Source organism: Chiloscyllium plagiosum, chromosome 29 (genome assembly GCF_004010195.1).
Source record: "Chiloscyllium plagiosum isolate BGI_BamShark_2017 chromosome 29, ASM401019v2, whole genome shotgun sequence".
Classification (NCBI taxonomy): Eukaryota; Metazoa; Chordata; class Chondrichthyes; order Orectolobiformes; family Hemiscylliidae; genus Chiloscyllium; species Chiloscyllium plagiosum.
Window position 1 is genome coordinate 28,238,233 of NC_057738.1, and position 16,686 is coordinate 28,254,918.

A 16,686-nucleotide genomic window follows, 5' to 3' on the forward strand; every position below is an offset into this window, starting at 1 on the left:
ACTGATCCCTGCGGTACCCCACTGGTCACTGCCTGCCATTCCGAAATGGAGCCGTTTATCACTACTCTGTTTCCTATCAGCCAACCAACTTTCAATCCAAGTTAGTACTTTGCCCCCAATACCATGCGCCCTAATTTTGCTCACTAACGTCTTTATCAAAAGAGGGACTTTATCAAAAGCTTTCTGAAAGTCCAGGTACACTACATCTTCTGGATCTCCCTCGTCCAGCTTCAGAGTTACATCCTCAAAAAATTCCAGAAGATTAGTCAAGCATGATTTCCCCTTCTTAAATCCATGCTGACTCTGACCTATCCTGTTACTGCTATCCAAATGTGTCATATTTCATCCTTTACCATAGACTCCAGCATCTTTCCCACCACTGAGATCAGACTAACTGGTCTATAATTTCCTGCTTTCTCTCTCCAACCTTAAAGTGGTACAACATTAGCCACCCTCCAATCCGCAGGAACTGATCCCGAATCTATCGAACTCTGGAAAATAATCACCAACGCATCCACGATTTCTCGAGCCACCTTCAGTACCCTGGGACTTATCAACCTTCAAACCTAACCATCTCTCCAACACCAATTCCTGGCAAATATAAATTCCCTTCAGTTCAGGTCCTTCAGCCACTGTTACCTCAGGGCGATTGCTTGTGTCTTCCCCAGTCAACACAGATCTGAAGTACCAATTCAATTCTTCTGCCATTTCTATGTTCCCTGTAGGTCCTAGTATGGGTCCCTGCAGAACACCACCAACAGTCATGGACCTCCAACCTGAAAAACACCCTTCCACCATGACCCTCTGTCTTCTATGGGCAAGCCAATTTTGAATCCACATTGCCAAATTCCTATGGATCCCATGCATCTTATTCTTGGATGAGCCTATGACGAGGGGACCATGGTAAAGGCTCATCTCCAATACTTGGGTCTTGTTTATACTTTAGGCAGTCTTTACCTCCTGCTCATTAGCCATGGTTCCATGTCAAATCCGTAGCACTTCTAAATATATTCACTCATACTCTCTCTCTAATGAGTCCTATTATAATGATAGAACATCGAACAATGCAGGCCCTTCAGCCCTCTGTCCTGCCAACTTGTGGAACCAATCTGAAGCCGGTCTAACCCAAACTATTCTCGTCGTATGCCTACCCAATGACTATTTACATGTCTTAACGTGTGGGACAGCTAAAATATCCATTCATAATTTTTCATAGTATCGTTAATTACAGATCTCTCCCACAAGAGCCTTGATTTTGACAGCGGTGCAGAGAAGATTGATAAGCTATTTTGGTGAGCTATTTTGTCGATGGCACAATTCTTATTTGCATAAGAAAGTGGAGTCAAGTGAAGAGAGCTTCTGTTCTAGATACTTCAAATTATTGGTTTATTAATGCTTTTCGTAAGGTTAATGGCTTTTTTGAAAATTGAATGTGTACTTAAGCAGTTCAACAAATAGCATTGTTGTTTCCAAGTTGAGGGCACAGTGCTGGAAAAGCACAGCAGGCCAGGCAGCATCCAAGGAGCAGGAGAATTGACATTTCAGACAAGCCTTTCATCAGGACTTTTTTTTTCCCAACACCCCACAATCAATTCTGATCTCCAGCATCTGCAGTCATCACTTTCTGCTAATTGTTATTTCCAAGTTTATTGAATCTATACATAGGGAATTTACAATGGGTATGGAAATATAATGCCTCAGTGGGGCTGCTGAGATCGCTGCATGTAAGAGAGCCCCTTGGTGTTAGTAGGGGTCATAAGTTGACTTGGGGTCATTGTGGTGGGTGCAAGTGTATGACTTTGACCTTGCGTGTAGGATTCCTAAATGTAGAGAACGATTCATGATTCCTCTGAGGAGTGTGAAGCAGTGGAGAAACTGGCTTGATTCCATTAGCATTGTTAGGGTTAGAAGATGCTAACAACATCCCCCTTATTTTTAATTGCCTCCAAGTCTTTCAGAAAGAAATCTGGTCCGGTGCAAGATTCAAACAAATTCCTGGCCTGAGATGATTTGAGTTATAAAGATAAATATGGAGGGATAAAGGAAATATGATCTGTATGTTTAAGGTCATTGAAAGAATGACACCCTATAAGTATGGTACTTTGAAGAACATGTATACCCAGTATATCACTTGTGACAGCTATTGGCAAGGTAAAACTTTATAGATGTCTGTGACCGTGAATATCATAGAGCATCTTACCTTGCAAGGACATGATGAATCTTTTGGGATCATACCAAGACCCATTGGGTTTTATCTATTTAATTTTAAAAGGAACTGGAGAGGAACTTTTTAACAGCAGAACATGCCTTTAAGTTAGTGGTTTTTGAGTTTATGTTTACTGAAGGTGGGGGCAGAAATGAGGTGGTTTGGTGCACTGACATGAAATTTGTCAGTGATTTAGAAGTTGACCAAACAGTTTCTCACTTTTTGTGTTGGAATGTTTAGATGTGCCTGGTGTCTCTACACTAAACAGCACTTGAAGTCTCTTAGAGCTGTCTGTATAAGTGTTCTTGTTCAACTGTCTTCTTGTAAAGAAGTTGCCATAGCAAAATATTATGGTTGTTAACGAAATGTAAATATTCTTGCCTCCCTCTTGTAATCATGCAAGATATATAATACTGCGTCAAGTAAATAATTTGAAGCTCAACAGAACATGGTTAGTAGCTTAATTATAGGCTTTGTACTGGTGTCTGTATGCTACCATTGTTCCTTCACAAGCAGAATTTGAGAACTGGGTAGCTAAATTTATGGCAAGGCAGGAACCTAATCGAAAGGTTCCGAGATAAGCTGATAACACCAAGTATTTTACGTGCCCGTTTTAATTCTGAAGGATAGATGTAGCTTTTCATTGAATAACTAGCCAGCTCCAAGCAACTTGCTAATATATTCATCTGACAATGATAGCTTTGCCAATTTCTTGCTATATATCTCTGATTCACAATTGCTTATGGATTAATATTCATAAATTTAGCAATTGGTTTTGAAATATTATTTCTTTCATGTGGTTCAGCTTCCAAACAAATGACCAACCTTAGTTTTCAAAGTTATTGCTTTTATTATCTATGTGAGCATTCTTCCATTTGCAAACCAATTAAAGGTGCAATTCCCCACTCCTTCCTCACCTGAAATATTGTAGCTCTGCAGAGCACCTGCTTTCACTTATATCCAACATAAATAGCCATTTTAGCAGGGTATACAGTTGTGGGAGACTAGGAGTGCTAGTGCTGATGTTATCTATCTATGTATGTCCCCATTGCTGTGTGCATCCATGTCCCCACATAAACCTGCTGGATGTGTGCATCCAAACCAGATTGAGGGATGGTAGCACAGGTAAAAGTGGTCAAATGGTTTGAGCAAAAACTCCTACATGAATGGCAGACTGAGGACAATGACTGGAATATAATATAGTCAAAAAGCGTGATGCTGGAAAAGCACAGCAGGGTCAGACAGCATCTGAGGAGCAGGAGAGTCGACGTTTCAGGCATAAGCCCAAACCTGATGAAGGGCTTTTGCCCGAAACATCAACTCTCCTCGGATGCTGCCTGACCTGCTGTGTTTTTCCAGCATCATACTTTCTGACTCTGATCTCCAGCATCAGCAGTCCCCACATTTTCTCAGTCGTTGGAATATAATATAGCAGAATTAAATGGGTGTGCTTCTGGAATGCATTCTTTTTGAAAGACTGGGATTGCGTTGAGAAATTTTGCATGCAGCTGAATTGGTGTTGGACTCCAACTGAGTTGTTTGTGGACTGAATACCTTCCTTATTCTGTCCTCTCGAGTTGCATTAGATTGCTAACCTACTACTGAATAATAGGTCGAGATAGCAAGCATTTCTTTATGAAATAGAATGCTGCCTTTAGCTTTTTTTATATAACATTATTTGCTGTCACCTAAGTACATTCCCTTTTCTCTTTTTCAGGAGAGGAAAGAAGCACAGCATGATCCTGCGTACGCAGCTCTCTGTCAGAGTCCATGCTTGTATTGGTAAGTCAAATACTTGCCTAGTAATGAGGTGGTGAGTGAGCTTCAACTGAAGAACAGTGAAAATGAAACTTGTTTGGTTGGTTATACCTGAGATATATCTGCCTTGTACTGATTTGAATATATACATGTTAAAACCATATTTAAAGAGTTTAGTTCAAGCCGAGTGTTAGTGACTCCTCGGCTGCATGTACACAGAACTTGATTGTGATTAAAAAACTGAAAGTATAGAGAACTCCAAAATAAACAGTGGCAACATATCATGCAATGGCTAAGTCCCATCACTATATTTAAACAAAATCCTTCATTTTAAAAAGTGATCCTATCGTACCTAATGATCCACGAGGCAAAACGGAACTTTTTGACTACAACTTCAGTTTATTCTGCTGTACATTGAGTTAAATCTTTGCAGCTTGCTCCATTCATAGCATTCAAGCACAGAAGTTAATACCAATACTTGACTAGCTGGAGGCTTACAGCTAACTAGGCAGAAATGAGTGCCCAGTGTAGTACTGTTGACTTTGGCACTTCTAGAATACAGCTCATTGTTTCAAGTGAGGGAAGATTGCTTCTACGTCACAGCCTGTGCCTTTTCGGGTCACCTTAGCATTGCATTTGCATTCCTGAGTTTACATATAAAAATGTAGCTTAGACAACCAGAATGGGAATAGTGAAGCTTCTCTGAAAATTCTGAAAAGGACACAGGAGAACATGCAAGAAATACTTGTCATACGCTAAGGGAGTGATCAGTCCCAAAAAAACTGAATGGAAGGTGCTCAAGTGCAGAATCCCTTGAGGTGAATATAACTTGCCAAACTAGAAGTTTGGCAGAATGTTATTTTCAGGTAAAGGAAATAAATTAGAGGCACTAGACATTGTTAGTGCAGTCTCAATCAATGGGTGGGAATCAGAAAGCTTTCCAATCAGGTCTGCTCACTCTGTGTGTTATATAGAGCCATTTGCTGATTCCATCAGGAAGGATGCAGGCCTAGGAGGGGTGCCTAATTCCTGGCAGTTAAGGCCTCCCTGTACGTAGACAACATTGTGGCTTTCTGCTCTGATCTGTCAGTGCACAAACTCCTGTGCATCTGTGACCAGTTTGAACAGGCCACAGGAGCTAAGGTACATCTAGGCAAGAGCGAGGCCATGCTCTCTCAAAACTGGGCCGACCAATCCTCTATCCTCTTCACCACCGTTAGGACAGATCACCTGAATGTTAGGTATTTAGTTCGGAGGGGCTTAGGCAGGTGCCAAGTCTTGGGAGGAGCATGTCACTGAAGTGAGGCAGAAACTGGACAGATGGGAGCACTGGTCACTCTCCATTGTGGGAAGTTTTTTTTTAAAAAAAAAAGCTGGTCATCAAGTGAGTAGTACACTCAATGTTGTACGTGTCACGGGCCTGGCCTATAGCCACTTCAGTCACCAGGGCCATCTTCCACTTCTTGTGCAGATCAAAGATGGACTGTATCTGAAGGGACACAATATATAAAGATCTAAACAAAAGTGGGGTGGGGAATGCTACCTTCACCCTGATGGCCATCTTCGTGTGTGGCTGCATCAAGCTGTGTGCATCCCTGGTATGCAAATACCAAGTGCCACTGCGTACTGAGGTTCTACCTGTCCCCTGTGTTGCAAAGGATGGGCCCGGCCTCACTGCCGCAGGACACTCCAAGTAGTTGGACCGTTCCATATCACCTGTCCTTCTTGGTGAAATTTGTGAAGAGAAACGCATTTTGACCACCAGTCCATTAGGAAGTGGTCAGCACGTAGTGTCCTCGAGACCCTTTGGGGAAAGGAGAGGGTGGATCCTGTCGAGTGGTTCCCTGGGCAGACTGTCGAAGTCATTTGGCAGAATGCCTCATCGCCAGAACTTTCCAACAAGCACCCAGACGTCGCTTGGCTGGTGATGAGAGGGGTACTGCCTGTGAACTCCTTTATGCATGCCTGGACTCTCTGCGTCACGCATGATGCCGTTGAAGCAGCTGTGGAGGGGATTAGACTGTCTCACACCACCTTCTGGAATGTGCCTATGCAAAGGAAGAGAGGAATGCAGTAGTGTTTGACTAGGCTTGTACCAAGCAGCTCCATGACATGGGACGCCATGCTCCTATGGTCTGTTCCCCGGGATGCGCACAGACTAACATCACACATGCCTGGAGGACCATCAGCTTGTTGAATGACGCTATTTGGTCTGCCTGAAACCTGTTGGCCTTCCAGCTGAAGGAGTTTACCCTGATTGAGTGTTGCAGACTGGCATATTCCAAGGCCCAGGGCTAAGTGCTGAGGGACGCACTGAAGCTTTGGGGCAGCTGCCGCCAAGGTGTGGTGGGGAAACACCACTGTGTAAGGTCTCTCTGAAGTATAACAGGGCTCCGTTCAGTAATTGGGTCCCACCGACACCTCCGCTAAATGCCAAGAGGTTGACCGTAAACAGAATTGTGAACATTAATGACTCTATCTGTTCTTGGAAAGTGTAAACAGTGTACATCTGAACAGCTTCACTAACTGTACATGTACCAAAGATTTCTTTTGATGAATAAAGTATATTTTTGAAATTTAAAAAAAAAAATTGGTGGTACTAGAACCAGTTGAAGGTTTCCTTATTTTAAAAAGAGAACTTGATACGTTGCAACCATCAGTTTTTATTTAGGCCAAGTGTGTATGGGAGCCTGGATCTGGGAGGTCCATTAGTTTCTGAGAACTACCTGGGACTTGGGGTTGAAGGTTCCCTGATGTGCTGATCCCTCGTCTAAGCAGAAGGTCTTGTGATTCCTGGTCTTGTCCTGCCACTGACCTGCAACACCTTTTCAAAGTTTGTAATGTACATCTTGTAAACGTGCTTTCAATTGATCTACTTTCATAGCTGCTGTATAGAAAAATTAGACTGTGTCCTTGGATAGTTATTGGAGCGTGCCTTAACTAATTGATTTTGGTGCCATAGAAGGTACAGAGGGAAGATCAGTAATGTATTGAGAGATGGATAGAAATCTGACCATTCTGGACGTTCCTGTCAAGTCAAGGTGAAGGTTTGGGTGGTACAAGGGTGAATGTGTGAGTAATATAGTTTCTGGCCCACTGCTGAGTTCCTAGACGTCAATGAGCAACAACTCCGAATCACAATGTGTGCTAGTGTAAAAAGAGGCCGTTCAGTCCATTGTGTCTACATGACCCTTCTGCCTTTTCCTATCCTTTTCTGTTCAAATAATCATCTCATGCCCTCTGAATGAACCTTCTCCAACATATTTCTAGGCAGTGCATTCCAAACTCTAATTACTGTGTGAAAGTTGTTCGTTCTTGCATAATGTTATCTGCTTTTGCAAATAACTTAAATCTGTGCCCTCTATTTTGAAGCTTTTCACAAGTGGGAGTTATTTCTTCTGACCCACTCTGTCCAGACTCCTCAGATTTTGAAAATTTCTATCAAACTTCTCTCTTCCCCCAAGAAAAACCATCACAATTTCTCCAGTGAATCTTGGTAACTGAAGTTTTACATTCCTCAAACTATTCTTTTTTTCTTTTTGCAAGTTTTATTTTTGAGTGCTTCACATCCATGTTGAAGTGTGGTGCACGAAACTGAATTCCACCAATGGTCTTATTATAAGTTCAGTATAAGCTCCATGATCTTGTACTCAGTGCCCCTATGAATAAAGTCTAGAATACTGTATGTTTCATTTAACTACTTTCTCTCTCCAGCTATCCTGTCACCTTTTCAGTGACTTGCACCTCTTCTCCAATCTTGAGTCTTTCTCTATTTTGTGCATTTTGTTTAAACTTTTCTGAAAAAAATTGTTGAGCTTTGGATATGAGTTGAAATTAATGTTTGGAAGTTTACATCTGATTTGAAACCTTGAAACTTTAAGGCCTGCATTAACTCCAGGGACAAACTTTGCTCTGTTTTAGGCCTCCTAACCAAGTTGAGAACTTTCAAGACCATTTTTTATAAATCCAAATCTGCTTGCAAGCTTCTAGGATTTGCAAACATGAAGGTATAAATTATGTAACTAAGGCGTCTTATTTTATGCAGCTTGACATTTCAATTGTCACTTGTTAAATATTGTGCACTAAAATATTTCTGTATATTTTGTGGTATGATTACCGATTCCTAGATAGCATTTCACACCAGTGACAGCGCTCCTGTTGGAGTAAGTCACATTGGACTATTGCAGATGAGATAATCAAGTCGAGGGCAAAGCAAAATTACTGCATGGTCGTTGCTTGGTTGAACAAAAAGTGAAATAATAATTTTAAAATGAGCTGAGTTTTCAAGGCTGTGTTTAATAAAATGGTGCATTATATCAATGGGCTTGATGTCTGCTCATGTTTTAAGCTTCAAGCCTGACTTGACATTTGCATATATGCCACCCCGTAAAATGTTCCTTTTTCTTTGTGCATTGTCATTATCCTTCACCTACAGAAATCTCACTCAGGGAGTAGATAGAAGCCTGGTCTTTGAATATTTACCAAGTTCTTCACTGAACAAATCAAGCCTGATCTGATGGGTGTCTTATGTCAAAGGACATGTTAAATGGCAGTTAGCTTAGGGAGGTCTCTTATCTTCTGAACTATTCCTTGGGTCAACCATGAGGTCAACTTGGAAACCAATGAGTAAAAGCACTGGGTGAATTTTCATCCACAAATAATACCAATTTTTCTGAAGGACAGGAACAATAAAGGTTTTGCATTATTTCCCTCTTGCCTGACTTGCCATGTTCCTTGTTTTCAACTCCCTACTCAATTATCTGAGGTGAAGATGTCCCAAATCTCTGCTCAATCTTATTAACGTAAGCTCTAACATAAAATCTATCTTCTTCTGCATTCCTGTGATTTGTACAGCTCATTGCAGCTGTGTAATTTATCATTAGAACTGTCATCATCTAATCCAAGGGACTCCAGATAAATTTATGCTTCAGTTTTTTTTTTATAAACCAAAAGTGAATCTTCAAATGATTGGTAATTCCCTGTAACTGCAGTGATCAATGACTTGCCCCAGATTCTCAGCTTCCTGCTGTGAACCAGTACTGTTCTGTATCTATGCTGAAAATGTGTTGCTGGAAAAGCGCAGCAGGTCAGGCAGCATCCAAGGAACAGGAGAATCGACGTTTCTGGCATAAGCCCTTCTTCAGGAATCTCTGACCAACTGCAGGATGTGCCCAAGTGCAGTCTAGCAATAACTCCCACTTTCCAGCTTCACCTTCATGTCTCCAGTCCCATCGGAACGTGTTTTTTAATGATGTGACTTGAATAAATGCACTGAAAAAAGAATGTAGGTTTCCACAGTGACAGGCATTGATGTGTCACTGGCTAAACATTGGAATTACTAGGATTAGCTTTAGTTGCAGTTTAGTTTTGCTTGTTTATCCAGGCTGCAGCTTAATGAATCTTCTGTCAGTCAGATCCATGTTCTTTTGATTTTCTGATCAGAGATCAGTGTGTTTGCCCTGAGGAATTTGTACAAATTGAAAGTATATTTTTAACTGATGTAATGAAGTATAATGTATTAAAGGTGACTATGTTCCTGCTTTTGCCTGCAGCTGTGTAGGAAAAGTATCTAGGAACTAATTCTATTGCAAGAAAGGGGAAAATTATAATCAGATAATCATCTTGTAAAATGAGCAAAGCTTAAGATGTGACAGATTTTTAATCTTCAGAATTCCTATAGATAAAAATGCACTCTGATTTGAAAACGCTTTACTGACTTCAATGACTGATGACCCCCTATCTCATTGAACTTTGTTCAGTGCATTATAAGGAACTGGTCCATTTAAAAAATATTTGATATTTTGAACAAAGTGTACAGCAGACTTCTACTCTAACTTTGGTATCTTGTCAAAGTGGAATGGAAGAGTTTCATGTGCTGGACACTTTGGATTGGCCTTGCTAAATTATCTGTACTGTCCAGGGGTGTGCAGGCTGGGTGGCTTAGCCATGGGAAATCAGGGTTACAAGGATAGGTAGGAAGTGGGAATGTTTGGGATGCTCTTTGAAGGGTTGGTGTCGACTTGATGGGCCAAATGGCCTGGATGCACACTGTTAAGATGTATTATTGATACATATTTTTAAACATGTTAATCTTCAGCATGGATGCTGACTCCTTTTTTAATAAAAGGGCAAAGTCTACAGTCTCAAAATTGTTAGCATTTCTCTATTTTTATTCTTGTTCTCTTTCTGAATTATTGATGTGGAATGCAGCTCCCAGAAGTTAATGACAAATCTTGGTGTTTATCCTCATCACCAGAACTTGCACCAAAGCCTCTAGGTATGTCACATTTGGCAGTGAACTTGGCAGCTAACTATACAAGATAATCCTGCCTGATTTATTTTGCCCACATAACATGTGCCTGTTAAAATAAAGTGCCCATTAGTGACAAGCACTACAAAATGTCTGCCTCTAGGTGTAAGAAGACTTTTTTTTCCCAGAAGAATTTTTTTCCATGCAACCTCCATGGTGACCTTTTTTTCTTTTTTTTTGTGAACAATGTTTTATCTTTTTTTTTCAAAAACGTGGCATCAGTCTCCATATAAAATCTATATATCATTCCACTCATTTTAAGCATTGAGAAGTAATGTAACCAAATGTATCTGCATCATAATTCTGTCATTGATGGTGCGCCGTGCTGAAAGTCGTGAATCAAGTTACTAGCAGTATTTTATATGTTGCCCATCAGAAATAATGAATTTTGAACAGAAAATCGCTCCAGCACTCAAGTGGGAACATGTGGATGCTGTTAGCAGTTCAGTTTGACAGGAATCTGACTTTAATTTTTTTTAAGTACCTGGAGGATTTGTGAGGAGGTCTGCTGCTGTGTTTAAGCCTAAGCTGGAAAAGAAAAGAGAGGAGTGGGGGTTACCTTTGGATTATTGTGTTCCTTCAGATGTCTGGCAGAAATGATTGGTTGGAAAGATATTGTGATCAAAACCGTTCCTGTATTCACTTCACACAACATCAATATCCACTCTCTTTTAAATACAAGCTATTGTTCTCAACTGGCCTTTGCCTGTTGGGCTTCTTTTGAAGAGCCAGATGCAAGCCTACACCTCTGGAAGAATTAGGTACTGGGGATCAAGAAGGTGACTGTTCAACATGTGGTAAATGACTTAACACAAGTGGCAGAGATTGGGCCATTGGGGAGGGATAATCGTAACCAGGGTTGGCCTGCTTCAGACTGTGTAGACAACTTTTTTGCTTGGTATAGCCAGTAGTGAAACACTGCTGTCTGAATCTCCTATTGGATGTGTGCGTTGCAGCTAATGGCTCCTATTCATAATTCAGCTCTCCTCCAAAATGACAGCTTGCTATTCTGCAATTGAAGATGTGATTTTTGTTTGTGAAATGAGTAGGTTGCTTATGTTTTTTTTATGATTATGTCTGTGCCAATTATTGCTTCTAAACTTGCAACACTTTTCTGAGACCAAAAAATCTAATGTAGTCCCTTTCTTTTTAATTTGGTGCCAGCGAGTTGGAAATTGAGGTTTTTTTTGGTAACAATAGTCCATTCATAGCTTTGTCATAACATTAGGTTATGGACACTTTAGTGAAGGAACAGTTAAAAATCATGGTTGGAAAATGGGGATCCTCACCTGAATTCTCAAACTAAGCTACTGGGGGCAAGCTCTGTGGTGAGCATTTGTAAATCTAATCATTGTAATGTACTGTAATGTTGAAGTAATGGCTGGTATTTGTTTCATTTTAAAAACTCAGAAGAATCCTGCCAAGCCTACAAGGCACTTCTGAATTATAAGGACTCCAATCCCAAAGTTTCTGCACATCGGTAGTCATACCAACGTGGCTGTGAATGTGACTTCATTCTGCCCTTCCCTGCCTTTTATGTTCACGTTTTTCAAGTATTTGTCCATTTTCTGCTTTTGGGAATACATGACTTTCTGACTGATCTATTGGCATAGTTATTGAGTTTGCTGATTGATCCAGTCTTTAATAAGCATAAAGTTCCATACAGAAACACTCACTATCCCCAGAAAATGCTCAAATATTAGTTGGTTGTGTGGTTTCCAATTTTTTTGGGTTGGGGGACAAGTCATCCTCAAATTACTTTAAATCTCTTCTGAACATGTAACCAAGTGACTAAAAATACATTTATTTGTAAATCCTAGTAACATTATGATTTCAAAAAAGAAAACAAACCTTTTTTTTTAATTTCCATGTTTTTTTTTTATGTGGGAAGTTCAAATTGAAGAGCAAAATTCTTGTACCTTGATTGAAGTTTATCTATTGCCTAAAATAATAGCTCTGATTGCATGGCTTGCTCCAGTTTCCTTAAACATTTTGGAGGGAAAATGTAAATAAATGTTCAGTCTGACAGTGAAGGGACTTGATTAACAGTCAACTGCTCTTAATGTACTGCTTACATACCGGTAAATGCTGTAAACAGCAGATGCTCAGACATGTGATTGAAAGATCTTCAGTACTGGGCTAAAAATATCCAGCTGGAGCCTAGGCTTTGGAGAGGCTAAAGCCTTCTGTGGGAATCTTTATAATTTTCTGAAGGAAGTCCTTAAACAATTCTGTGAAATTCAACTTTGTTATAAAGCGTTTGTTCAAGGGCAATGTATGTGTCATTGGCTGGGCCAGTATTTAATGCCCATTCCTAGCTGCCCTTTTAAAGGTGGGCAGTGAGCCGCATCCCTGAATAGTTGTGGTCTATTTGCATTTGTCAGTAAGAGGCGTTTCGAGACGTCTGACCCAGTGACACTGAAGGAATGCCAATACGTTGCCAAGTCAGGATGGTGTATGGCTTGGAAGACAACTTTTGCCGATGGTGGTGTTCCTTGTATCTGCTATCCTCTTTCCTTCTAAATGGAGTTAGTCATGGGTATGGGAGGTGCTGTCCCATGAGCCTTGGGGAATTTCTGCATTGCATCTTGTAGATTGTAGCAGCCCAAGTGTACAGTGTGTCAGTGGTGCAGGGACTGGATGTTTTGTGGATATGATGTCAATGAAGCAAGCTGGATGGTTTTATTTGGAGCTGCATTTACCCAAATTGGCAAGGAGGATTCCATCACACACACAGGTTGGGTTTTTGTAGATGGGCAGGCTTTAGGGAGCCTAGAGATTAGTCATAGAGATGTACAGCATGGAAACAGACCCTTTGGCCCAATTTGTCCATGCCAACCAGATATCCCAACCCAATCTAGTCTCCCCTGCCAGCACCCGGCCCATATCCCTCCAAACCCTTCCGATTCATATACCTATCCAGATGCCTTACAAATGCTGCAATTGCACCAGCCTCCACCACCACTTTCCCTGGCAGCCCACTCTGCGCCCGTATTAGTCACTGCAAAATTCAGAGTTCCTGACCTGCTTTGGTCACGGTACATGTATGGCTAGTCCAGTTGAGTTTCTGGTCAATCGCAGGATGTTGGTAGTGGGGGAATTCCATAATAGTAATGCCGTTGAATTTCAAGGAGTGATGGTTAGATTCTCCCTTATTGAAAATAGTCATTGCCTGGCATGAATGTTCCTTGCCCCTTGTAAGCTCAAACCTGGATATTGTCCAAGTCTTGCTGTATTTGGACAGACTGCTTCAGTATATCGGTCATCACAAATGGTGCTGAACACTGTAACAATCAGTTAATGTCTCCATTTCTGACATTATGATGGAGCGGAGGTCATTGAGGCAGCTGAAAATGGTTGGGTCAGTATCACAACCCTGAAGAACATCTGCAGAGTTATCTTGGAGTTTAAATGACTAAACTCCAACAACCACAACCGCCATTTTTTTTTGTGACAGGTCTGACTCCGAGCAAAGAGGTTCCCCTTGGACTCAAGGATTCCATTTTTGCTGGGTTTCCTTGATGACACCCATTGATCATATGCAGCCTCAATATAAAGGGCAGCCACCATCTCCTTTGCAATTTAACTTTTTGTTATTCTTTTCCCCTGTCCAAGTTTTAATGAAAGCTATAGCGAGATCAGGAGTTGTGGCCCTGGCAGAGTCCAAAATGAGCATCAGTGAGCAGGTTATTGCTCAGCAAAGGCTGCTGATAACACCTACCATCACTTTCCTGATGGAGTAGGCTGGGATGGCAATTAGCCAGGTTGGATTTGTCCTCCTTTGTGTACAGGGTGAACTTGGGCAATTTTCCATACTGGTGGGTAGATTTCAGTGCTGCTATACTGGTAGAGCAAGTACCGTGTGCAAGCTAGGATATTGTCAGGGCCCATGGCCTTTGCAGTATCCAGTGCCTCCAACCATTTCCTTGACATCTTGTGGGTTGAATTGAATTGGCTGAAGACTTAGCATCTGTGATGCTGAGAACCCCTGGAAGGAAACAGATGGAGCATTTACTTAGCACTTATTTCCAAAAGTAAATACTTCAGCCTTGTCTTTTGCACTGATGTGCTGTGCTCCCCATCATTTAAGGTTGGGACTACTACCAATCTGACTGACTGGATGTGGCAGAACAGCAGACTTGGATCTGATCCACTGGCTGGTTATGGAATTGCTTGGCATGCAAATAGTCCCGTTTGTAGCCTCCAGTTTATGCCTGTTTTTTTTTTTAAGCTATGCCTAGTGCATGGCTTCTTACACTTTTTTCTCTCAGGGTTGATCCCCTGATGTGATGATAATTGGAGAGTAGAGAAATATCTTGGACCACGAGGTTGCAGATTATGTTGGAGTAGAACTTGGCTATTATTACAACCCTGGTTTTAAATATTTTAAAAATAATGAAGAAAATGAATTGTAGCTTTAAAAATGGATTTGGATGAAGGGTGGTACATTTGCTGTCTGGATTGATCTAGTAGTCAGAGTCTAGAACTACTGAGCCACGGACTTTCTTGTTAATGGGAAATTTGTATTAAAAACATGACCAGCTAGGTGTTACCAGATGTGGATGGCATTTCACATAAAACTCCATGCTGCATGTTTTCTCCAGAAGAAAAGCAACTTTCAACATGTGGTTTATAATATTGTGTTCTGTTTATTCTCTGAACTAGGATTTGTTTAGTAATGTTTGCTTTTAATTCAAAATGTGACCTATACTTCATACAACTTCTATCAATGAAATCAATCTCTCAAAATGACTATGCACCAGTAAACTACCCAAACCAAAGTTTTTTTTGAACATTTTAACCTAAGGGTTGTTCAGTTAACTTTAAATATCAATGACTGTTTTCACAATGTTTCTGTTGGCTAATACAATTACACTATCTAAAATTTGACTCAGACTTGCACTACACTTTTCAAAATTATAAGACAAGGAACACATTTATCTAATTTGATAAAAGTGCATGCTTTGTTTCACATGATCTAAAAATCATTTTTATACTGGCATATTGGATGACCACAAGATGGTTAAACTTTCTTTAATATATTTCAATTTAACAGGTGCTTGATACCAAATTTGAAAGCATTTTTAAATGCCATTGTCGCTTGCGTCTGGAGAATTAACATATTGAAATAGACAGTGAAATTATTTGTTTGAGTAAATCTCTTTGTAACCAGCCTCCAATTGTAACATAAAGGCTGTAAGCTGGCTGTGTTTCTCTCATGGTCCAGGGTAAACCAGGTTGGAGGAAACTAAAGAACAATCTGACCCAGCAGTCTTACTGCACTGAAAACATAGAACAGTTGAGCCTTTAAGCAGATAATGATGATTCTCAGTAAGATGACAGCCAGCTGTCAGGGAAATTCTCCTATACTCTGGCGATTTTAGTCTGTAGTTGCATTCCCAGACCTGTACACCTGAGATTCTCCTCCTACCCACACCTTGGACATATTATGGGGCAGGCTGATCTGGAAGCTGAAATCTGAGCTATGAGCCATGTTAAGTCCACTCACTTTCATCTGTGAAAGACTGATCAAAGCATTTCAAGGCACACCTGTCCTTTCGAAGGTCTAATGTGCAGGGTTGAAAACACAGACGTATATAGTGAAAGATGGCTATGGTAAAACGAGGGATTAGTTCAGCAAAGCAAGATGACTAGTTTTATTATAGCTCCTTGTCTCATGTGGTTTAGCTTTTCCTATAATAGTTAACTTGAGTGCTGATTATTTCCATGTGAACTATTTTGTGTTAATGTGCTGCATCCAGTAGTGAAGGTAAAACTGAAACAGTTACACCATAACACAGGAATAGCATGAAGGGTGGGTGCTAGTTTATGGACTCAAACTGTGACATTTGTTTCTTCCCTTTTTTAGTTACCTTTTTCTAATTTAAAAAGAGGTTATTAGCCTGTTAAAATGCCATTATACACAAACAAGACTACTCTTGTCTGCCAGACCTGGAGATGACTGTTTAACATCTGACTTTGGTCTATTTTAATGAAGTGCTTAAAATGGTATTCTCATCTGTAGCTTTAACGGGGTTATACACTCATTTAAACTATTGAATAGTCATTTCTATGTAATTTTTGTACCGTTTGATCTTTTGTTTTAATCGGAACCTTATAATAACATATATCTATGTTCCAGAGACTGAACTGATCCAAATAGATTGACAGCATTTGTGATTCTGCCACCAAAATCAAAATTGAGGGGCAGGTCATGCCTCACAAACCTTATAGAGTTCTTTGAGGATGTGACGAGAAAAGTTGATGAGGATCGAGCTGTGGATGTGGTGTATATGGACTTCAGCAAAGCATTTGATAAGGTTCCCCATAGGCTCATTCAGAAGGTCAGGAGGAATGGGATACAGGGGAACTTAGCTGTCTGGATACAGAATTGGCTGGCCAACAGAAGACA

The 16,686-nt window shown here is 40.6% G+C and overlaps 1 protein-coding gene across 17 annotated transcripts in view; it reads left to right on the forward strand.

Moving 5' to 3' along the window:
- The window catches only part of LOC122564459 (FH1/FH2 domain-containing protein 3-like), a 650,002-nt gene that overhangs the window by 96,464 nt on the left and 536,852 nt on the right, over positions 1-16,686 (forward strand). For all 17 annotated transcript variants that reach the window (XM_043719360.1, XM_043719363.1, XM_043719365.1 and 14 more), the window contains exon 4: positions 3,924-3,988. In XM_043719360.1, the coding sequence (XP_043575295.1) occupies positions 3,924-3,988 (65 nt within the window). The remainder of the gene's footprint in view (positions 1-3,923; positions 3,989-16,686) is intronic.